Source organism: Mustela erminea, chromosome 18 (assembly GCF_009829155.1).
Source record: "Mustela erminea isolate mMusErm1 chromosome 18, mMusErm1.Pri, whole genome shotgun sequence".
In the NCBI taxonomy this organism is placed as follows: Eukaryota; Metazoa; Chordata; class Mammalia; order Carnivora; family Mustelidae; genus Mustela; species Mustela erminea.
Genome location: NC_045631.1, coordinates 42,862,024 through 42,886,794, shown reverse-complemented (window position 1 = coordinate 42,886,794; position 24,771 = coordinate 42,862,024). Strand labels below are relative to the sequence as shown.

The 24,771-nt window shown below is 46.2% G+C and overlaps 1 protein-coding gene across 2 annotated transcripts in view; it reads right to left on the bottom strand.

The window, feature by feature from the left end:
- Window positions 1–1,982: 1,982 nt before the first annotated feature.
- The window catches only part of DHX8 (DEAH-box helicase 8), a 32,439-nt gene continuing 9,650 nt past the window's right edge, over window positions 1,983–24,771 (bottom strand). The window contains exons 8-23 of one of the 2 annotated variants that reach the window (XM_032320560.1): window positions 24,520–24,723; window positions 23,797–23,884; window positions 21,305–21,402; window positions 20,286–20,433; window positions 18,938–19,119; window positions 16,546–16,740; window positions 16,048–16,233; window positions 15,718–15,928; window positions 14,880–15,061; window positions 12,013–12,153; window positions 8,252–8,407; window positions 5,418–5,555; window positions 4,407–4,535; window positions 4,031–4,227; window positions 3,407–3,586; window positions 1,983–2,684 (exon numbers count right to left, since the gene is read on the bottom strand). In XM_032320560.1, the coding sequence (XP_032176451.1) occupies window positions 2,465–2,684; window positions 3,407–3,586; window positions 4,031–4,227; window positions 4,407–4,535; window positions 5,418–5,555; window positions 8,252–8,407; window positions 12,013–12,153; window positions 14,880–15,061; window positions 15,718–15,928; window positions 16,048–16,233; window positions 16,546–16,740; window positions 18,938–19,119; window positions 20,286–20,433; window positions 21,305–21,402; window positions 23,797–23,884; window positions 24,520–24,723 (2,655 nt within the window). In that variant the 3' untranslated portion in view covers window positions 1,983–2,464. The remainder of the gene's footprint in view (window positions 2,685–3,406; window positions 3,587–4,030; window positions 4,228–4,406; window positions 4,536–5,417; window positions 5,556–8,251; window positions 8,408–12,012; window positions 12,154–14,879; window positions 15,062–15,717; window positions 15,929–16,047; window positions 16,234–16,545; window positions 16,741–18,937; window positions 19,120–20,285; window positions 20,434–21,304; window positions 21,403–23,796; window positions 23,885–24,519; window positions 24,724–24,771) is intronic. The other variant, XM_032320561.1, reaches the window with a different exon arrangement.

Here is a 24,771-nt window from a genome sequence, read left to right as displayed (position 1 = left end):
CCCACAGATGAAAAGCAACGTTATTGTTTTCCTAGAAACTGAAAACATCAAGTTAACTTTTATAATTGAGAGCAAGGAACAGGACATTTTAAAATATAATTTTTAAAGAATACACGTTTTCTTAAAAATACATAATTTAACTCCACATTAAAGCCTGACCATCTGGGTGGGAAACTAGACGTCGGTGGAAATCCTGAGGTCCTGGGTGTGCGTAAAGGAGTGACCAAGATTTGGGTGAGGAGTGATATCCACCCCCACACCCCCACCCCCAGACCTGTGACCTCTACCCTCCAGGATTGTTTATTAACACTCCTCGCAGCTCTTTGTTCAAATCCCTCAACTTGGAGGGCCACTCCTCTGAGGAGGCAGGCAAGCTCTGGATGAAGGTGAACTCTGGACCGAGGAGTCGAGTCGAGTTTACGCGAGCAGCACTGGGATCGTCCGCCACATAAACAAGCACACACATGGCACGTGCACCGGGACAGGGAACCCCTGAGTCAGGCTCCTGCAGGGGTGGGGTGAATGGCCTAGAAGATTCCAGCTCCCTGTAGGAGACCCACAACCTCTCCTGGCCTGTCACTCAATCTTGGGGAAATATTGTTTCAAAGAAGAGGAACAAGGGCCCCATTGTGTGGGAGCAGCCGTCAAGTCCTCCTTCCCAATCTGGCCCCTTTCTCCCTCTGAGCAGGCCCAACAATGCTGCTTCCATGTTGTTTTCTGACGGACAGTCTGAAGGTCAGACCCCTAGCCATACAGACAGAGCAGAGAAATAACTGTAGCTCTCGGAGTAGATGTTCAAAGAACACCCACAGAGCTAGGGTCCTTTTTGCTCACCTAACCCACAGATGACTAGCCCGCTGTCTCTCACCTTGGCCTTTTAAACATGTCCTTCTCAACCTCAGCTTAAATCCCAAACCTCCCCACACGCCCCCCAGGGTCTTAAGGATCTCCTAGGTGCCAATGCCTCCGGGGCTGGTCACTCAGTGGGGACTAGGGAGCTGGGTGCCCAGCCCCTGCTTCACATGTGGCTTCCTCTGCAGGCGCCTCCCTGTCTCTCCCCACAAGGCCTTAAAGGTAAACACACATACTCCACCCCTGCCTCGCCCATGACTGGCCCGGGGCTTCCTGAGGAGCACTCAGGACGGGGCAGGGACCTCCGCCGGCAGATGCCCTGGCCTGCTGGATTCTCTCTGAACTGTCTTCAGGGTGGTCAGTTTGTTGCCCAAAGCCTACATTCTTTCACATCCTAGAATGTCTTAGAGTCTCAGCACCTGGTATACAACTCAGCAGTTCTAGTATTCACATAATTTCAGAACTTACTAGAATAGGGATGAGAGGCAGTGCAGGCCCAGTCCCCCAGGGGCTTTTCTACCAGCTCCACACCTAGACCCGCTTTCCAGAAGCTCCACCACCCAGCCTGGCAGCATCTTTCTGATGTTCTTCCCAGCTGAGAGCTTCCTCAGGCACCATGAGGAGGGCACTGGGAAGTGGTTATTCCCCAACTAAATGCTACGAGAAACCCACTCAGCAACAGCGGCACAAACTGGCTCTGAGAGGGGTTCTGTGGGTTTTGTTTGTGGTGGGGGACGAGAGGTTTTGACCAGAAAAACCCTTTGTTAAAGCCCATCGAGGACCCCAGGGAAAAAAAATTAAAACAAAATCAAATCAAATCTGTGACGTCGCCTGCATGTTTCCGAAGGAGAAAGGACACATTCCATACCCAGCGCACTGCGGCTGTGACCACCCGGGCACCCAGACCAGGGCAAGGGGATGTGGTTAATCCTGGGGCCAGGCGGCAGAGCCAGGCTCACTCGGGTGTCGACTGCAGGCCTGGGCGATGCGTCACCTCCTAGCCCAAAGCGGCCCAGAGCTCTGGTTACAGGGGACTCTCCACCATGGACACCAAAGTTGCCCATCTCCCCACTCTGACCCTGGGCCAGTATCCTAACCTTCTAGCCAGAAGAAACACCCACGGAAAACCGTTTGTTTTCTTAAGAAAATAAATATTTCTAGGAGATTAAGCCAAAGTACAAGGGCTGGACAGAGGCAGGAAGACAAGGCAACATGGACAGTGAGCTGCGTGGCTCCCTCCTCCAGAGTCCCAGCTAGGGCATCAGGCCCTCACCGTGTCTGGGGGTCAGGTGCTCACGACTCCCTTTCCCATCCTGGAGTGAGAGGAGTTGCCCACTTCGTGGAGATGATGCCCTGTGCTCCCACGCCAGCAGTGAGCCCCCGCTGGCCACAGTGCCTCAACGTGGCAGGGGCTGGAAGCTCTGGTCAAAGCCGGCGGAAATCCCTGTTCATATTTTACCACCAGGGAAGAAGTAAGAGTCAAGTTTAGAAAAGGCCCAGGGAAGATATTCAGTCACCGGACGGCTGTATCCTCAGGACCAGCCCTTCCTCCGTAACGTGTCCAAGCCCTGGGCCACTGCTGCAGGCCAGACAGACGAACCAGTCTCGCCTCTCAGCGCCGGCGGAAGGCCCGGGATATTCTCCACGCGTTGGGCTCCTCATAGCGGTTGTACAAGGGCTCAAGACGCTGCTGCTTCTTCTGCTTGCTCAGCTTGGTCGGGTCGGAGACCTTGAAAAAGGCTGGAGCAAACTCCACAAGCCACCTGGGGTCGATAGTGGTGACCTCACGCATGTACTCCTTTGTGGTCAGCACCAGCTCGTGGTACACCACCCTGAGTGGGCACAGAGAGAAGGCTGCAGCCTCCCACGCAGGCCCCGCTCCACAGTCCCCGTGGTCCCCGGCGGGCCTCAGCTGAGCTTACCTTTCACCCCCTTACCTCCCCTGAGGGGCCCCTCGGGAGGATGACAGCCACGCTCCAATACCGAGGAGCTGCACGCCTCTCACTGTAAGAAAGCTGTGCTGTCGGGAGGTGTTCTAGTCCTGGCTCTAACTAGGTAAGTGACATGAAGCCAAGCACACCCCTTCTCTGGACCTGGGTTTCCTGCTCTATGGGATGGTAGGGTGGTTTTTCTGGCTGTCTCCACAGAATTCTGGGGCCTCGAGGCAGCGTCCCGGGGACTGCTGCAGGGCCAGGGAAGGCCGAGCAGCAAGGCTCTGCATCTCTAACCCCTCCTAGCACGACAATCCGTGGTTTTATCGTAGTTTGGTATTAGGGTGTGTAAGAGTCCAATTTTTAAGTGCTACTTTAAAAAACTTGCTTAAACTGCCCCACTAGACAATCTCTAAGGTCCTCTTTGGTTCTCACTCCGATGACTTTATTTCTCAAATGTGCCGGACACTGTGCCCACCTCTGGCTTCCGCCGCTTTAGAAATGGAAGCGATGCTAGAGGAGGTAGTGCTGGGCTGGGTAAAGAGCCAAATGCACAGTGCTAGGAGAACTGCAGGTCCTTTCTGCCCGCGACTGCCCCCCAGACCCGGGTCCCGCCCACCTACCATTCAGGCTGTCTGTTGAAGAGAGCGCTGGAAGGGTGGATGTAGACCACCTGCTGGTCGATCAGTGTCCGGTAGCCCTCCTGTGGGTCTTTCTTGGCAGCATTCCGGAAGAATCCACTGCAAATGGCCTTCTGCACTCGCACCGTGGACTTGCCACAGGAGACCACATCCAGCTTGTGTCTAGCAGGAGAAGAGATCAAGAGAGGATAAAGACGCATAACTACTCTGCGGTCAGAGGTTCTATATTCTAGTGAAGGGGTCAAACACCCCCCCACCCACCGTGGGTCCCCAGAGTCGGCGGCTCCTCTCTTTCAGCCCTAAGTGCACCAAAGGGGCAGCTCTACAGTGGGCAAGATGGATGCAGGAAGAGCCAGAGATTCTACTTGATTCAATCTACAATGTTCCACATGCTTATAAACAAAGCATTTTTCAATTACTGAGAAGTAAACTTCTTAGGAACTTTCTGAAGTGATTCTCAGCTGCACCTGCCTGGGGAGGGGTACAACAAAGATGGAAAAGCTGGAGGAAAAGGCATATGTGAGAAGCCTGTAACCTCTCAGGTGCACGGAGACACGAACAGATAGGTTAGTCCACACAGACACGGGGCAAGTCCCCAGACGTCACCTGTCCATTATGCCTAACATCTGCTTGCGAATATCCTGGGCCCGGCGCAGAGAGCGAGCCTGGATGAAGTTCTCATAGCACCACGGGTTGGAGAACTTGTTGTTCTTCCAGGAGTTGTACACAGCCAGCAGGGTAAGGTGGTCTCCTTCAGTCTGGTGGAACTTGGCTTTCTTCTGGTCGGCAAGGGCTTGTTTATCCTGCCAAGAAGTGGGACAGAGGATCAGTTTCCATCCAACAGCTACTAAGTGAGCACTCAGCAATTGCAGAGCCCTACCCGGCCCCATCAAGTGTCCATATCAAGCACTACGGTGGCAACAGGCCGATGTAACCCAACATCACCACACCCTGTACCTGAACGTGAGTCTGAACTCCCTACCTTGGGCCTGTAGAAGACGTTCTGCACCGACAGCATGGACACGATGGTCAGCATCTCCTCACTGCAGCCCAGATGCACGGACATGATCAGCATTTTGCACAGCATTGGCTCCAGAGGGAATTCTGCCATCTAGAGGGAGAAGTGGAGACTACAGCTGCTGCTAAGCAGAAGACCCATCTATCTGTACTGGCCAGTGGCAGATCCTGAGAGAGCCCACTGGGCAACAGACCACAGGACCTTTACCTGGGCATGACGTTAGCTGGGCATGTTGTTTTCAAATTTCCCAAATAAACCTCAACGAAATGCATGTGACCGAGAACATAACTCTTGTTGGGGTAGATGGAAACTTTGCAGACATCTTTCAAAATTAAGTCTAGACTTAATCATGTATCCCGAAGTAAAACTGACTATGGACGGAATTCCTTTTGCGGTAAAGAAATAATTTATTAGGGGCATTTGGGTGGCTCAGCAGGTTAAGCCTCTGCCTTCGGCTCAGGTCATGATCCCAGGATCCTGGGATCAGGCCCCGCATCGGGCTCTCTGCTCAGCAGGAAGCCTGCTTCCCTCTCTCTCTCTGCCTGCCTCTCTGCCTACCTGTGATCTGTCAAATAAATAAAATCTTAAAAAAAAAAAAAAAAGATTTTTTTTTCTTTTTTTCTTTTTTTTTTATTTTATTTATTTATCAGAGAGAGAGAGGGAGAGAGAGAGAGGCAGCAGAGGCAGAGGGAGAAGCAGGCTCCCCGCTGAGCAAGGAGCCCGATGTGGGACTCGATCCCAGGACGCTGGGATCATGACCCGAGCCGAAGGCAGCTGCTTAACCAACTGAGCCACCCAGGCGTCCCAAGAAAAAGAATTTTTAAGTGATAGGGGGAAATCCAGTTTAAAAACAGGCATCTAAAATTCTACTCAAAGTTGACCCAGGGCCTCAGAGTTTGATTTTGCACAGAACATAGCGTCTAGAAGGCTGGCTGCTCTCCCCAAAAGCACCGTTAAGTTCAGTCTGGCTCCTACCCTGCGGCCCAGGCGAGTGAGCAGGCCCTCGTCGTCCAAGGCCCCCAGCGTATACAGCTGCTCCATGGCTGTGATCAAGGTTTCCATTGGAGGCGCATCCATGAAGTCAAAGGACAGCAGGTCATTGATGCCCATGGCCTAGAAGAGAAAGGAAGAAAGTGTGTGACAAAAGGGTCAGTCCCACCAGCGTTAATGGGGAGGGACAGTCCTTGTCCACTTCTTTCCTATTTCTTCTGCTGCAGGTACAAAGTCTTCAGTAAACTTAGCAGTCATCTCCAAGGCTGGGCCACACAAAACACTCAGACTAGTAGGAAGCATCTACTTTCTCTGGAAACTTGAAAAACTGCTGTTTGTTGTAAATGTAAATACAACTCAACACCAAAAAGATGACAATTTAAATATGGGCAAAAGGAGGTGCCTGGCAGGCTCAGTCAGAAGAGCTTGCAACTCTTGATCTCACGGTGGTGAGTTCAAGCCCCACGCTGGGTGTGGAGATTACTTAAATAAACAAATAAATATATTAAAAAAATAAATAAATACAAATAAAAATGGGCAGAGGACACGAAGAGACATTTCTCCAAAGAATATGTTATAAAGATGGCAAAAAAGCTCATGAAAATATGCTCAGCAGATCTGGTAATTAGGGAAATGCACATCAAAAGCACAAGAAGGGCAACTGGGTGGCTCAGTCGTTGAGCATCTGCCTTCAGCTCAGGTCAGGATCCCAGGGTACTGGGATCGAGCCCCGCGTCAGGCTCCCTGCTCAGCGGGCTTCCTGCTTCTCTCTCTCCCCCTCCCCCTGCTTGTATTTCCTCTCTTGCTATGTCTCTGTCAAATAATATATAAAATCTTTAAAATAAAAAAGCACAAGAAGATGCCACTTCACACCTGCTACGACAGCCACACTAAGGAGGGTTGGCAAAGATGTGGAGAAACAGGGACGCTTGTGTTGCCAGTGGCAATGTAAACAGGTGATTTCTCAGTGAGTTAAACATACAATCACACTATGATCCAGCAATTCCACTTCTAGATATGCCCAAAAGAACCAAGAGGAGAACACAAGCAGATACCTTTGCACTCATTTTCATAGCAGCATTATTCACACTAGCCAAAAGACAGAAACCACCCGATTATCCACCAACAGATGAAGGGACAAACAAAACACAGTGTATGTACGCCAGGAGTATTACTGACCCTTAAAAAGGAAATTCTAACACAGGCTATAACACAATGAACCATGAAAACATGATGCAGAGCAAAAGAAGCCAGACACAAAAGGACAAATGCTGCATGATTCCATTTACATGGAAATTAAGTTCACAGAGACCAGAAAGTGGACTAATGGTCCTTTTAGAAATGCTCCTGATGGTCACCATGGGCTGGAGGAGAGGAAAAAAAGAGATGGTTCGTTGTAAAGGGGACAGAGTTGATGTTTGGAATGATGACAAAGTTCCAGAAAAGGACGGTGGTGATGGCTGCATACTTGGGAAAGTTAATGCCACTTAATGCCACTGAACTGTACATCTTAAAAAGGTTGTAAGAGTAGTATATTGCATATTTTACCAAAATTTTTAAAAAAGGATAACACACCAGCTTGTCCTGTCTCTTGCATACATAATTTCTGCTATGCATCAAGGAAGCGCCTTGTGGCAGGTGGCAGGGCTGTGCAGATGACTAAGATATGGTCATGGCCCTCACAGAGTTCACAATGGTGAGACTCATGGATACAAAACCGCAGTAACACAGCACAATCCGCGTGCTGTGCAGAGCAGGCTTTGATGTGTCTGTTAGCTAATCTGATTAATCAAAGAAACAGAAGAGTGATGCACTATCCAAGTATGTATAAGGGAGATGTGGTGGGACCTAAGCCTTCTGTTTCTTTCCCCTAAAGTGACTGTGACCATAAACACAGCAGGTGTCCAATAAATGCTTATTGTATGAATAACTACAAGAAATTATGTTAGCAATCAGCAAGCACTGTGGCAAGGGCCTTTACCTGTATTATCTCATTTATTTTCACAACAGATACTATTAATAGCCCACTTCTGGAAAGGAGAATATAGAACAGAGGGCTGAACAAATAAATTTGCCAAGGACAGAAAGCTCAGAGCTGAAGTTTGAGCCACAGATGCCTCTCTGTTCTCACTCCAGGGACTGGGGCAGGGTTTTTTTTTTTTTTTGTCTGAAGCTCTGCTTTAGCCCCTCTTACAGCAGATGAATAATAAATTACAACAGAGCACTCCACACCAGCAGAATGCCAGCGCCCCAGGGCAGCATCCGTGTCAGGGGTGGGGATGCCATCAGCTGGGAAATTATTCATGCAGCTCTCCCTGCCAAAAGAGAATGAGGGTCCTCACTGGGGACTGACAAAGGAAGAGCAGTGATTCAGAATGAAAACCCAGCCCCCAGAGGGTCAGGGTGAAACCTGTACTGATAGTTCCCTTACAAAGTTTTTAGACTGGGAGTTTCACTTCCATTCTAAAAGAAGAGAATTGGATCAGGGTTGAAGGAAGTGTGTCTGTCCATGGTTTGGCACCAATTAGATTTTTCTAATATCCTTTTAGAAAATGCTCCTAAACTAAAATCTCTTATAACCAAATATCCTGCTGGTTATTACGGTAAGATAAAAACACACCCTCATAGCCATCATGCCAACTTAGCCTCAGAAGGCAGTGCAGCGGCTGTTATCACAGCCATTTGCATTCCATTCAAAGGGACTGGTTCCCCGAAATTACTGAAGTATTTAACAAGGTTGGTGAAACCGACATTCATTTACGATGGACACAGGACTGGACTGTTCCACCAGCCCATTCTAACAGGACAGTGATTTCTACCTTGAGTGAGAGCACTGTGCTTGCTAGGTTGGTCCTCTGGATTTCCGGCACATTGGTGGTCAGCATTTCATCCCTGTAGGCACGTTCGGTGTACAGCCTGTAACATTTCCCTGGGCCTGTTCTCCCAGCTCTGCCAGCTCGCTGCTTTGCCTGAGCCTAGAGGGGCGGGCATATAAAAGTAACATATCTGTTAAACGTTGCTCAACAGTTTTACCCAGGAAATCTGCTAAAAGGGGGGCACTGAGCAGCTGGCAAAACCTGAAATGGGGTTTATTTCACTTCCTTTAGGACCATTTCCAAGACTATCAACGCTCTTCTCATCCCCTCTCTAAAACTCGGCATGCCAGGAAAGTTTGTTCAAATGAGGCAAATATTAGCAACATGAATGGAAGAAATATCATAATTGTAGATTATGTTTGTAGAAATGTACGTTCCAAATAGTGTGCCACAACAGAAAAGAAAAGGCATAACACAATCTGAAAAATACCATCCCCACAGTCGTGACCAAAAATGTAAGTGAACTAAAGAAACGTTACATTAATCATACCAGTGATGACTCTGCAACGCGTGCGTGTGTGTCTGTGTGTGTGTGCGTGCGCGCACGTGCACACGCTCAGGCATATGTGTAGGCTCCGCTTGCAAAAGAATTCTGAGCTCCACTTCATGGCCCAGCATGGAGCCTAACGCAGGGATTGAACTCATGACCCTGAGACCAAGACCTGATCAGAGACCAAGAGTTGGACGCTTAACCCACTAAGCCAGCCAGGAGTCCCTCCCAAATCAGGTTTGAGACTCTCAATAACAGAAGGAAATGTTCATGCACACACATGAAAAAGCAAGTTATAGAACAATACTAATTTTGTAAACAAAACAAAAATACTACCAGAAGGAAAAATTAGGACAAAATGCCCTAAAACTGTGGATAACTCTGATGGTAGGCTTGCAGACCAGTTCTACTGATTTTTATCAAAGATCTGATTTGAACATTATTATACATTAATAATCAAGAAAATAAATATTTAAACAAAAAATACACAAAACCATACACTTAGTAGACGACTAGACTTGCAAACAAGAAACAAAAAATGATGGGCAGGAAAAGCATCAAAATGATGACAGCTCTGGTACGAGGATTATGAGCAATTTAAAATTTTTTCTCCTCTTTCTCCAAAATAATGTAATACTTCTCTGCACTACTTAAGGGAGAGGGGCATTAATTTTTAAAGTATTTTTTTGGGGGGGCACCTGGGTGGCTCAGTGGGTTAAGCCTCTGCCTTCAGCTCAGGTCATGATCTCAGGGTCCTGGGATCGAACCCCACATCGGGCTCTCTGCTCAGCGGGGAGCCTGCTCCCCCCTCTCTCCCCCTACTGCCTCTCTGTAGTCTGCCTCTGCCTACTTGTGATCTGTCAAATAAACAAATAAGATCTTTTTTTAAAAAAGCGGTTTTGGGGGGTGCCAGGGTAGCTCAGTTGTTAACGTCTGCCTTTGGCTTGGGTCATGATCCCAGCGTCCTGGGATTGAGCCCTATATCGGGCTCCCTGCTCAGTGGGGAGCCTGCTCCTCTCTCTCCAGCTCTCCCATGCTTGTGTTCCCTCTCGCACTCTCTCTCTGTCATAAATAAAATCTTAAAAAAATTAAATAAAAATTTAAAAAAATAATAACTAATCAATAATAAAGCATGTATGTGTTTTTCTAAGTAATCGCTACACTCAGTGTCGGGCTCGAACTCATGGCCTTGAGAGCACGAGTCACATCCAACTGGGCCAGCCAGGTGCCCTGAGGGGCACTAATTTTTTTTTTTTTTTTTTTTTTTTTTTTAAATTTTATTTATTTGACAGACAGAGATCACAAATAGATAGAGAGGCAGGCAGAGAGAGAGGAGGAAGCAGGCTCCCTGCCGAGCAGAGAGCCCGACGTGGGACTCGATCCCAGGACCCTGAGATCATGACCCGAGCTGAAGGCAGAGGCTTAACCCACTGAGCCACCCAGGCGCCCCGGGGCACTAATTTTTAAGTTAAAAAAATATACGTGGTTTAGCCATAGGTTGCTAGGCAACAGTGACTGGCAATCTGAAGAGGGCCATTTGGTGACAAAACCATCTGTCTTACAAATGGCACCAGGATTTTACAAATTCCTATTCTAGCCCCAAACCAAAGGATAGAGTATGAAAAGTCAGAAGCACTGAAAGACAGGAAGAAATCGCGTATTGTACAGCATTCTACAGAGAGGACATATGTAGCTAACTTCTCAACCACTGCAGGCTGCACGCACCACCCCGAGACACGGCACAGAGCATACGTGCAGGGGGCAGAACACCCCCGTTCAAATCCTGGCTCCACCCGCTGTATGACCTTAGGCAAGTCACTTAACCCCTCTGTGCCTCCTTCTCATCTGTGCAATGACAGTACAAACAACATCTATCACTAAGGACGGATGCGACGATGCAGTGAGCTCGAGTACGTGCAAGTACCTCGTGCCTGGCACTTAGTAAGCACTCTGCAGACGGTAGCTAGCATTCCTTAAGGGTCAAAATGACAACAGCCTTTGGATTTCTATGCGTGACGAAAGTCACACATCCCTCTTATAGAACATCAAGATAATATGTAAAAGCATAAGGAGGAAAAATGCAATTCAAACCCAACACAGGAACCAGCAGCTCCACCGACAAATAAGCCCAACGCTACTACACCCCATACACAAGCGCACACCATTTATTTTTAAACAAAAGTTGGAGTCTACATGCTATGTTTCAGCTCACTTTTTTCAAATAATATATCATAATTATATGCTGATGTCATTAAACATAGATGCGCACCACCACATTAACACCACAAGACATTTTACGACAGGGATATGCCATATTTTATTAAATAGCTTCCCTTTTGGAGTTCATTTAGAATTTTCCCAGGTTTCCTTTCATATAAATAATGCTTCGGTGAACATCCTTTTTCCCTTACCTTCAGATGTGTGCTTACTATAAACTTTCAGATGTATTCCTGCAAGTGGAACCATTACAGTCAAAAGATGACCTTTTATTTACTTTTTTTTTTTTAAGATTTTTTTTATTTATTTGACAGACAGAGATCACAAGTAGGCAGAGAGGCAGGCAGAGAGAGAGGAAGGGAAGCAGGCTCCCTGCTGAGCACAGAGCCCAATGTGGGGCTCAATCCCAGGACCCTAGGATCATGACCTGAGCCGAAGGCAGAGGCTTTAACCCACTGAGCAACCCAGGCACCCCAAAAAATGACCTTTTAAATGTTTGATGCCTTGTAGCCAAAAATAGCTGATCAGGTTTTTCATTTTTAAATATAATTTGGACAGGAAATTATTCCACAATTACCAAAGAAACACAATAACATCTCATGAATTATTACTATCTCAGATGTCTGTGGCTAAGTACAGTATTTTTAAAAATATGTCCTTATGGGTGCCTGGGTGGCACAGCAGGTTAAACGTCTGCCTTCAGCTCAGGTCACGATCCCAGAGTCTTGGGATCAGACCCCTGTCGGGCTCTCTGCTCAGCAGGGAGTCTGCTTCTGCTTCTGCTTCTCCCTCTCCCTCCATCCCTTCCCCTTCCTCCTGCTTGTGTGTACACAGGTGCGTGCACTCTCTCTAAAATAAATAAAATCTTAAAAAAAAAAAAAGAGTATCTCTTTAAAAAAAAAAAAAAAAAAGGAAAGAAAAACTATATAAAGTTCAAAATATAAAACCAAGCCCTAGTGAGGATTTTCAGGACTGTTGTGGGTAGAAGCTGCTATACCTGAGAAATCGGAGTGACCACGAGCTGGTCGATGCCGGTCTTGGAATTGTAAACTTTCTGCTTCACAAATCCAGGGTCCACCACGTAGTAGATGCCGTCAATAGTCAGTGAGGTCTCTGCAATGTTGGTGGCAATCACGACCTGCAGATAAGAGGGACACCGCTGGATTAGGCTGCCCAGGCACAGCCCTGAGATGTGAATCAGGACATCGGACCTCAGACACTTTCCTGAAGGAATATGCCACTCTCTCCCTCTCTATGTGATTGCACAGCACTTAATCTGTTTGGCCTCAAATGGGTGGAAGGGGAGGTGCCTTCGTCTTAAAGGTCAAGTTGGGGACGGGGTGGTACCTGAAAGGAGAAGTGGAACACGAAAAAGCAAAGGCCAATCAAAGCCAATTTCATTTGATGCAAATGGCTACATATCTCATTTTCTAGATCCAATGTTGATTACTACAATTTTAATTTTCTCACACCCTGGGAAAGCAGAGATTTCCTGGCATCACATGTGCCAGTGCAAAATGAGATTTTTCTTCCCCCATGGGGACATCTGGACTACAAAATGGGCTGTTTGTTTATGTGGAACAAGAGAGAGATTTTTTTTTTCTTCTGATCATAAAATGAACGAGGCGGCAGAGGAATTTCATGGTTTGTGTGTGTGCAGCCGTATGTGTGATCTGGAAGATTATCGGTCTCGGCTTGGCACTGCCACTGTTCTTCCACCCAGAGGTTCAGCTAATAAAACACAATTGCTTGGAAAAATCATTGCGAGGAAGCACCACAACATCCCACATTGTGCCAGGATCTCACTGGCCCTGAAAGGCTTCCACCTGCCACTGAGCTGCAGAGCCCTCCTAAAAAGAAGTCCATGGGGCGCCCAGGTGGCTCAGTTGGTTGAGTGTCTGCCTTCGGCTCAGGTCATGATCTCTGGTGGTCCTGGGATCAAGCCCCACATCAGGCTCTCTGCTCAGCAAGGAGTCTGCTTCTCCCTCCCACTCTCCCTCCGTGCACTCTTCTCTTTCTCTCAAACGTATCTTTAAAAATTATTTTAAAAAGGGGCACCTGAGTGGCTCAGTGGGTTAAGCCTCTGCCTTCCACTCAATTCATGATCTCAGGGTCCTGGGATCAAGCCCTGAGTCAGGCTCTCTGCTCAGCAGGGAGCATGCTTCCCTCTCTCTCTGCCTGCCTCTCTGCCTACTGTGGTCTCTGACTTGTGGTCAAATAAATAAATAAAAATCTTAAAAAAAAAATTTTTTTTTATAAGAGTAAATCTAATCATCAGGAACAGAACAGAGGAGGAATCACTACCTTTCCCCTCCCCAGGCACCTTCTTCCATCTAGCTGTCCAAGCCAGAAAGCTGGGACTCAGTCATTCCTGACTTCTCTCTGCCCTTCCTCCCCACACCTCCATGCACCCTAATGGTGCATCCATTCTAATGTTTCAGTGTGATTCGAATCCGTCTGTCTTCCATTCCTAGATATGTACTCAAGAGAAATGAAAACATATGTCCGCACAGAAACTTGTAAACAAATGCTCACGGCAGCATTATTCATAATAGCTAAAATGGGGAGACAACCTGAATATCCAAAAACTGGTGAATGGAAAAATAAAAATGCGGTACATCCACATTCTGGATGTAGACTATCACTCTACGACAGGATATTGTGCAGCAATTAAAAAAAATGAGTACTGGACACATACTACAAATGTGGATGAAACTTGGAAACATACTAAGTGAAAGAAACCCAGTGACCAGAAACCTCTTATTATATGACCCCATTCTATGAACTGTACAGAATAATCAAATCCGGAAATACAGAAAGCAGATTAGTGGTTTCCAGGGGCTAAGCAAAGGGGTGAAGAGGGGGTGATTGTTAAGGGGTACCGGGTTTCATTTAGAGTCATGAAATTATTCTAAAATTAACTCTAGTGATCAACAGTTATGATTAATTACCATCAGTAATGGCAATTAACGATCAAACGATTCTATGAATATACTAAAAGCCACTAAATTGTATGTTTTAAAAGCTTGAATTGTATGGTATGTAAATTATATCTCAGGAAGGCTGTTATTTTAAAAAACCCATCTGTCTCCTCTCTCACTGTCTCCTATGCACACCCACACAGTGAGTTCTAGCTGCTAGAAGGACGCAGCCCCCTGAGATGGCCACACTTTCTTGTCCCAAGGCTATCACAGACTGTCCTTTCAGAATGCTTGTCCTCCTACCCTTCCCGGCTAGAGGAACAGCCATGCGCTCTTCAGGATGAGCCTAGGTCCTTACTTCCTCTAAGAATTCTGGGCGAGGGCCTCCCCCTCGGGGTATCCACAGCCCCAGCAGCTCTTTCACACCATACGTTCAAGGCCTGTCTACCGCTGAGTGCCCCACAGCAGAGAGGCCTGGCCTCACACCTCAGCCCTGAGGCACACCCTAAAGCCTGGCAGACACTCAAAAAATATCTGTCGAGGGCACCTGGGTGGCTCAGTGGGTTGAGCCGCTGCCTTCGGCTCAGGTCATGATCTCAGGTTCCTGGGATCGAGTCCCGCATCGGGCTCTCTGCTCAGCAGGGAGCCTGCTTCCCTCTCTCTCTCTCTGCCTGCCTCTCCATCTACTTGTGATTTCTCTCTGTCAAATAAATAAATAAATAAAATCTTAAAAAAAAAAAAAAAATATCTGTCGAATACAGCAGAAGATGAGGAGCTTAAGGTCACATACAAGATCCTTATTCCTTAACAAACTGGTCTGACTGTTTTCTAAGACATAAAAAAACCAAAGCTTGCGTGCACCTTAGGCAATCCCCATTAGGGCCAGGTGCATAGGCCACGTGGTTCCAGGGCACACAGGAGCTTCACCTCTGCCCACTGTTACCTTTCTGCTGCCAGGTGGAGCCGGGTCAAAGATTCGGGTCTGCATCTCACTGGGAAGAGCAGAGTACACTGGCAGGATGATCAGCTCTGGAACATCCGGTCCCAGGGACTTCATTCTTTCATAGAGGATCTCACATGCGGTGTCAATCTCCTCCTGACCAGTCAGGAAGACCAGGATATCACCTAAGAAGAAACCATGGACTTCCTGTGTGTGTGCTCCACAGAAAAGACAGACATGAAAAGAACACCAAATGATAGAAGATACACTCCTATTCTGACCTCTAACAAACCAAGAGGTTTTCATCTGTCCATGTTGATTCTGGTTTTTCATTTTTAGTGTGTTCTTGTTTTTAATATTTAATTTTTTAAAAATTTTGTGTCTACATTTATTTGTGTGTGTGTGTGTGTGTGTATGTCTATGTTTAAACAGATGCATTTAAACCCTGCGGGCCGGGCGCCTGGGTGGCTCAGAGGGTTAAGCCTCTGCCTTCAGCTCGGGTCATGATCTCAGGGTCCTGGGATCGAGTTCCTCATCGGGCTCTCTGCTCAGTGGAGAGCTTGCTTCCCCCTCTCTCTGCCTGCCTCTCTGCCTACTTGTGATTTCTCTCTCTGTGTGTCAAGTAAATAAATAAAATCTTTAAAAAAAAATTAAAATTAAAAAACAAATAAATAAATAAACCCTGAGGGCCATTATTTATACCTCTACCGCCCCTTCAAACATATAAGTCATTGGCTTAGAGAGAGACTGATATTTAAAAGGCACTGTTTTATAAGATGAGAGAAAATCGACCTACGTCGGGACTTCTGGCCTAAGAGGGGAAAATTCTCTTTCCTCCCACCTGGTGGTTCTGTTAAGTGGATCTGCATGACGGTGATCAAGCTGGCGTCCAGATAATCTGTCTCCGGTTCCTTCGTGTACAGTATCTCCACTGGGTATGTTCGACCAGGGATGGTGAAGATGGGCGCTTCGTAGAAGTACTGAGAAAACTTCACTGCATCCAGCGTGGCTGAGGTGACAATCAGCTTCATGTCCTGCCGTTTCTGAACCGTCTAAAGGGAAACACGACGTGGCTAAGAAGGACTAAAGCAAAAAGGCACAGGGACTCAAACCCGATTCCCAGAACTGAGTTCCTGACAGGTGGAAGGGTCACCAAAGAGCACCTAGCTACCTTCTTCAACAACCCGAAGAGCACGTCCGTGTGAATGGTTCTCTCGTGCGCCTCATCCAACATGATGATCGCGTACTGTGTGAGGTCAGGGTCAATCAGGCACTCTCGGAGCAACATCCCGTCTGTCATGTACTTGATCACTGTCTCTGGGCTGGTGCAGTCCTCAAATCGAATGGTGTAGCCCACCTAAAGCAGAAACAAAGCTGAAAACCTGAGACACAAACCTCTCCTTTCTGCAATCACCAGGCAAGACTTCAGCCCGGTGAGAATGTTCCCTGCAATCTTAATAGGTAAGAATTCAACCAAGACATGCAGTGACTTCCTCACAGTAAAATCTGCCTTGGATTTGACCCTGAACAGATCAATGATGACCATGAGAACCCTCTTCCCCACAAGAGAAAGATGAAGGAAGACAGTACCATTCCCATTTCAGAGAGAGAGATCTGGGCCTATACACTCTCTTCAGGCATTTCCAGAACAACTTCACTACCCACTTACCTCTTGGCCCAAGCAACAACCAAACTCCTCTGACACTCTTTTGGCCACTGACATGGCCGCTACTCTTCTGGGTTGGGTACATCCAATCTTGCCCCGGGACGTGTAGCCTGCCTCCGCCAGGTACTGGGTGATCTGTGTTGTCTTCCCTGATCCTGTCTCTCCAATAACTATCAGGATTTGATTGTCATGGACAGCCTGAAAGCAACAGAATATAAATACAGTCATTAAAATTTCCCACACATTACTCTGGAGGAAAATAATCAATGTTTACATTCTAACACTAAAGAAGAAAAAGGGGATATGATAATAGACATATGATAGGATTATAATCAGAGTCTAAAGTTATGCATAGAAAAAAAATCAATGGTGATTTTCTATGGGTAATGCTCTTTCTTACTTGAACTACATGTATAACTTAAAAACTTGAAACTTTATGGGTATTCTTTTTGTAACTGACTCAACTCTACTTTTTTTTTTTTTTTTAAAGATTTTATTTATTTATTTGACAGAAAGAGATCGCAAGTAGGCAGAGAGGCAGGCAAAGAGAGACAGAGGAGGAAGCAGGCTCCCCGCTGAGCAGAGAGCCCGATGCGGGACTCGATCCCAGGACCCTGAGATCACGACCTGAGCCGAAGGCAGTGGCTTAACCCACTGAGCCACCCAGGTGCCCTCAACTCTACTTTTTAAAATTTTATTGGTTTTCTTAAATTCGTAAGAACATAACAGTTGAGGCTAAAACCATAAACTACCACCCAGATAGCCCTGATTTTACATATTTATTTTTTAAGTATTACACACACACTGTTGAAGAATTCAACAGGAAATAAAAAAGGTATATAAAGCGTTCCTGGGGCACCTGGGTGGCTTAGTGGGTTAAGCATCTGCCTTCCACTCAGGTCATGATCCTGGGGTTCTGGGAACGAGCCCCAAAACGGGCTCCCCACTCACTGCCACTGCCAAAACTCCAATACCTTAGCCCAGAAGTCTTATTTCTACACCATTTATAACAGTAAAGGATGGCCATCAACCTATATGTCTATTAATACAGGATGAGTTGGGGCACCTGAGTGGCTCAGTGTCTGCCTTCGGCTCAGGTCATGATCCCAGCGTCCTGGGATGGAGCCCTGCATCAGGCTCCCTCATCAGCGGGAAGCCTGCTTTTCCCTCTCCCATTCCCCCTGCTTATGTTCCCTATCTCACTGTGTCTCTGTCAAATAAACAAATAAAATCTTAAAAAAAAAAAAAAATACAGGACAAGTTAAATAAGCCAGAGCACATCCACAAAAAAAAGCACCAAAAAAAAAAAGAAAATTTTTCTGAGCTTATCATGATTATCATGAAGGGGAAAAAGCAAGATGCAGAACATATGCACCATATGCTGCCACCTAGAAACAGAGCGCAGACATAAAACATAGAGCATTCATGCATGTACTTATGTATTTGTACTTGTTTGTGTATGTGTGAGATAACACTGAAAGGATTCACTAGGAACCAGTAAACTTGGCTGCCTAGGGAGTTTGCTGGTCTTCAAATTCAACCTCCAAAAAAATGGAAAAAAGTTCCCCTAGCAAAGTCTTGCCCGAATGGGATCCCTGGCTATGCATCCCCATCTCTCTTACTGGCCGGAGACGCTGCTCTGTGCCACACAACACTCAGAACCATTCCAGAGGCCCCTCGTTCAAACAGGTTTATTTCCTCATTGTGAAAAAGAAAAATGCAGGGGCGCCTGGCTGGCTCACTCAGCAGAACATGCAACTCTTGATCTCGGGGTTGTGAGTTCAAGCCCCATACCGGTGTAGAGATTACATAAATAAACCTAAAAAAATGTACAGACTAATAAATATATATATATATATATATATATATATATATATTACATATGTGTATATATATGTAATATATATAATATGTATGTGTATATATGTATATAACACATATGTGTATATATACATGTGTATATAAGAACGTATATAATATATATAATAAATATTTTATATGTACGTGTGTGTGTGTAGTTTTTTAGAGTACTTGGGTGTGTTCTGTTTTTTCCTATCCTCTTTAGAAAAGCCACCTCAAAGGTACACATATCTGTCCAACTAATTTCTTTTTTTTTTTTTTAAGATTTTATTTATTTATTTGACAGAGAGATCACAAATAGGCAGAGAGACACACAGAGAGAGAGATGAGGAGAAGCAGGCTCCCTGCTGAGCAGAGAGCCCAATGCGGGACTCGATCCCAGGCCCCTGGGATCACGACCCAAGCCGAAGGCAGAGGCCCAACCCACTGAGCCACCCAGGCGCCCCTGTCCAACTAATTTCAATTCAAACACGTCATCCTTCTTTTAGAAAACCTTGCTACTCCCGCACCGACACATCATAAAGGGGCTTCTCACCTGGACCAGCTGCTCCTTCAGTTTGTAGATGGGCAAGCTCTCTCTCTGCTCAATGATTGACATCTGGGTTTTCTTCCCATAAGAAGCTTTGTTGCCCCCAAAGGCGTGCTTCTTCCACTCGGGAATGTCATTGGGCATCATCCCAATACCCCTCATATTGGCGGCAATCTGCCTGCCTTCCGCTGCAAGGGAAGGCACACAACTTAGTATCATCCTCAAGCTACCTCGGTGCCCCCGCTCCCAACATTCAACAAATCCCATTTCTCCAGTGGATCCCTCCTGTCTGCTACCTCTGTGTTCAAGCCACCATCCTCTCCCGTTAGAAAAGCCTACTAGATCACCTCAGGTGTCTACACTCACCCCATCTGATCCATTCTGCCGGGCAGACTCAACAATCCCTTGGCAATGCAACTCTGATTATACCCTTCCCCTGTTTAGACCCCAGCAGCACCTGCTAGTGAACTCTAGAATTGAGCCCCAATTCCTAAGTCCTGGCCGCCCCACCTCACAGAAGTAGCCCCAGCCCAGGCTACTCTTCTGCCTGGGACACATGCCCCAAGCCCACCTCATCCCCTCTGATGGACACAGTCCTATTTATACTCAGGTCTCAACTTTCTCAGGGAAGTGACTCACATCACCTGTACTTCAGACGGCACCGGTCGTGATATGGTTAGTTACCTGGCAACTGTGATTAATCTCCATTTTCCCCACTAAACTGTAAGCCTTGTGAGAGAAGCGATCATGTCTACTTACTTCACAGCGTACCTCAAGCTCCCCAGTTGCCTCACATCAGTAAGACTCTATCTGGCAGTTATTTAACATTGACTACACAAACAATTATGTGAAAAAAGAAGCTTCAAAGCTGTATTATCTTTAGCACAGAAAATTCCTGGGGCACCTGGCTGGCTCAGTTGGTAAAGTGTGCGACTCTTGATTTTAAGTTTGTGAGTTCAAACCCCACATTGGGTGTGGAGACTACTTAGAAATAAAATACTTGGGGCACTTGGGTGGCTCAGTCGTTAAGCATCTGTCTTCAGCCCAGGTCATGATCCCAGGGTCCTGGGACCAAGCCCCTGCATTGGGCTCCCTGCTCAGCAGGAAGCCTGCTTCTCCCTCTCCCACTCCCCCTGCTTGTGTTCCCTCTCTTGCTGTGTCTGTCAAAAACAATTAACAAAATCTTAAAAAAAAAAAATCATAAAATCACAAAATAAAATACTTAAAAAAAAAAGTTTTGTTTTGTTTTTTCAGTAAGCTCCACACTCAATGGGGGCTGAGATCAAGAGTTGGATGCTTAACCCACTGAAGGATCGGATTATTTTTGAACAGTCCACATGCCCCAGGGTCTTACCATCAGGCAGAGGATCAACCCAGTGCTTGTTGAGCCCCATGGGAATAGAATCCATCTCCGCTTCCCTCTGGGCCTGCTTGAGTTCCCGCCTTTCTTTGGCTAAGGCACTTTGCATCATTGCTGCTTGGGAGAGGGAACCATCCGGGTTCTAATGTACCAGAGAACAAACAGCGTCACAGTAAGATCTCAGCATGCAGTAAATATCCGGGAAATAAAATGTAGAGTTTAAGCCCCCTGAACCTAAGAAGGACATTCATCTCAATGTACCAGACTACAATGGGGCTGTTGGCTTGAAGATAAGAACCCCAAGAGAGATGAGACACACAGGAGGGGGGTAACACTTCTTCTGTATTTACAGAATGTGGAACTAAAATGAGGACTAACATGGCTGTCTTGGTAAGAGACATTTCAGCTTCTAAAGAACAGCTAATGATCAGATCCCTCTGAAGAAGGGAGTGGGTCTCCTTAAGGGCTGGCAAACTCCCTGTCACCAAAATGTCAAGCAGACAGAAAACCACAGGGTAGAAATTGCTGCAAAGGCTATGTGAGTGAATTACTGGGCTGAGCTGAAAGACCTTTAAAATATCCTTTTCCAAACCTAAAAACATATCATAACTTTCCATGAGTTCTTCTCTTCACAGCCCTGCCACCCACAGCACTCAGCACTATAGCTTTCTACTGAGGGCCAGCCCCAACTGGTCACATGGGCCCTTCGAAACTGCCTTGGAATCTGCAAGGGCAAAGGCAGTAATAGTAGATCAACCACTCTTATTTCCTCCTTTGTTCCCAAAACAGAGCAGAATGAGAGCAAAAGAAGCAAAAAGGCAAAAGTAACAAAGCCAAATCAATCCCCCTTTAAAACAAAAACATTCTAGACCCTGACCAACAGTCAATATTACCTTCAGCTTAACTTCTGCTTTTGCATATGTAATAGACTGCTCTGAGAAACTAACTGAACAGTTATATCAAGAAAAGAAATTCCCTCGGCACACCCAGGTTAGAGGCCCAGCATTTCTTACCTTAACGATTTTAATAGGGCTCATGTCCATGCTTTGCTTGGTGTGCCCTCTCAAGAATGGAGGCTCTTCCTCAACCAGTTCGATCTCAAGATCTTCATCTAAAAATCCCCCCAAAAGAAAAATTAAGAAAAAAAAAAAGGAGGGAGAAAGAGAGAGAGAAATAATCAATCATTGTTACCAAAACAAATGATTTCCATGGGCACCAGTGATCTTTAACAAAGACAGCTAACAAGGTCAAAAAGACAGCAATTCAAGTGAAACTCTAACAGAAAGGGCTGTTTCCCCTGCCCCCAGGTACTTCTGACATTTATACTCTGACAGAAGAACTGATCAGAGAAGCTACTGTCAAAAGAAGTTAAGGGGCCCTTGGGTGGCTCAGTGGGTTAAAGCCTCTGCCTTCAGCTCAGGTCATGATATCAGGGTCCTGGGATCAAGCCCCGCATTGGGCTCTCTGCTCAGCAGGAAGCCTGCTTCCCCCTCTCTTTCTGCCTGTCTCTCTGCCTACTTGTGATCTCTGTCAAATAAAATCTTTAAAAAAAAAAGAAAAGTTAAGCCTATGGAAAAATGTGGTATAACATTCTAAATGGTCCTAAGGTATTTGCCACCCAACTTCATTATGGAGTAACTTAACCCATAAAAGATTAGCAAAAAAAAATAAGTTGAATTACTCAGGGTCATGAAATTGAGTCCCGTGTCAGGCTCCATGCTCAGCATGGCGTCTGCTTGAGATTCTCCCTCTCCCTCTGCCCATCTCCACACTCACATTCTCTCTCTCAAAATAAATAAATCTGTAAGTTCATTTTTTTTAAGATCCTATTTGAGACAGAGAGCTGAGCAGGAGTGGGCGGGGGAGGGCAGAGGGAGAAGCAGACCTGGAGCAGGGAGCCTAATATGGGACACGAACCCAGGATCCTGGGATCATGACCTGAGACGAAGGTAGATGCTTAACCTATTTAGCTACCCAGGAGCCCTCAAAATAAATAAAATCATTAAAAATAAAAAGCAAAAACACCGAAACATGTCCATCAGAAACATATACCCATCGAAAGTGAAATGGATAAATTATGGTAAATTTACATACAGAAAACACTACAGAAATGAAAATGAAATACAACTATAAAAATCAGGGGCTCAGTGGGTTAAAGCCTCTGCCTTCAGCTCAGGTCATGATCCCAGGGTCCTGGGATTGAGTCCCACATCGGGCTCTCTGCCCCGCGTGGAGCCTGCCTCCTCCTCTCTCTCTCTGCCTGCCTCTCTGCCTACTTGTGATCTCTGTCAAATAAATAAATATATTTTTTTAAAAATCATCATAGAGGGCGCCTGGGTGGCTCAGTGGGTTAAGCCGCTGCCTTCGGCTCAGGTCATGATCTCAGGGTCCTGGGATCGAGTCCCGCATCGGGCTCTCTGCTCAGCGGAGAGCCTGCTTCCCTTCCTCTCTCTCTGCCTGCCTCTCTGCCTACTTGTGATCTCTCTCTGTCAAATAAATAAATAAAATCTTTAAAAAATAATAATAATAAAAATAAAAAAAATAAAAATAAAAATCATCATAGATAAATATCAAAATAATAATCAAAAGAAAGGAAGTTCAAACCGACTAAGTAAGGCAGTGGTTAGGGACAGATATATAGATAGAAAAATGCTTAAAAAACAAAAAAAAAGGCAGGGAAATAATTAACACAAAATTTAGGATGGTGGTTATGCAGCAGAGCAAAGAAGAGCATCTAATCAGTGGGGGACATGTAAGGATTTCAAAGGTGCAGGTAAAATTCTATGTAACCTGGGTAGTTAAGTACATAGTGTTCACTTATTACCGTTACATAAATTTATGTCCCCCTGATGGATTTCACAATTTTAAAAAAACTGTTAATAAGCTGAGTTGAAAGTTATTTCCATGGCAACTCAGAGGTAGTCTAATTGGACCCACAATTTTCAGAACAATTACGAAGACTATCAGATGAAATTTACTACCCAAAATACAATACAACTTTTTATAGCCTGAACACGTGTCACAGGGGTGCTGGGTAGCTCAATTGGTTGTGTCTAACTCTTGGTTTTGGTCCAAGTCATGATTTCAGGTCATGAGATTGAGCCCCGAGTTGGTCTCAATCTCTGTGCTCAGCAGATCTGCCTTAGATCCTCTCTCTCCCTCTCCCTCTGCCCCTCCCCCAACTTGCTTGGTACGGATCCGCTCTTCACTCCCTCTCTAAAATAAATAAAATCTTTTTTTAAAAAAGTATCATCACCAAAAAGTACAATATATAAATGTCTATCAGAAAAATGCATTTTCTGCTTCCATCCTGGGGGGGATGCAGGGATGAGAACCACTCTGGTTCTCAGAGATAAGGAGTGGTAAGACCTAAGGAAAATACGAGCTAAGTCACTCCTTAGACGTAGATGAAGGTTAAACGACATCTAAGCCCCGCATCCAACGGCTCAACTTGCCCACTGTCTTCCCAGATCCGTGGTCCTGCTCAATCCAAGCGGCCGGTTACCTTCTTCATCATCCACTTTAGGAAGAATGCCAGTCTCTTCATCGAAGTCCGGAAACTCTTCTTTGGAAAGCACATTGGCAGCAATCATCTAATGCAAGGACAGAAGGCAACGTCTGGAACCCACTAGGATCACAACTCTTCCTTCGTAGGAGTTAACACAGAAGTTCCCATAGGAAGCCTGGGTTTTTTTGTCCCTTCTGACCCAGGACTGTGGGGCCTCAAACACCATCTATCACACCCCTGGGCAGTGCCTAAGGAGGGCTCAAGAGTCTCACCCCCAGGAAGTGTAACCTGCTCCCTCCCTGCTTTTCCCAGCACAGCCCTGTGCACATTCCCCGTTACATAACATCCAGCTGTGACAATGATGTTTCCATCTGGACTTTGAGTTCCTCAAGGGTAAGGAACCATGATACATCCATCTCTGTAGCCCTAGCATCTACTCAGGGCCTGGCATCCCATGGCGCTGACATACACTGACGAATGGTGAAAACAAGAACCTAAGCGCTCCACTTCTACAGACTCATTTAACCCCCACAACGCCACCACTACCCTGTTTCACAGATGAGGGCACTGAGGCACAAAGAAGTCAAGTAGCTTGGCTCAAAACTGCACAGTTAGTAAGTGCCCAGAAGTCACCCTGGGCCACTGGGCTCCAGGGTCCGTCCTCCTAACTACCGTAACATGCAGAATAACTCTGTGGCCATAAAGGCAAATGGCCCCAACCTGTTTGATCTCCCACTTCTCCGGGTCAGAGATGCGGGTAAGGCGTTTGCGCTCCAGTGAATCATCCTCTACTTCAGGGGCACTGACGAGGGAGAGGTGAGTTGGTCTGTCTGGATTCCTCATTGAGGTCTCCTCATTGGTCTCCCCAACGAGATTCCGTCGTCGATTGGGGTTTAGATCTTCTCCAGTCTCTTGATCCACATCCTAAAACACATACAAAAAAAGGGAACTCACTCATTCTCTGTCCTCTTA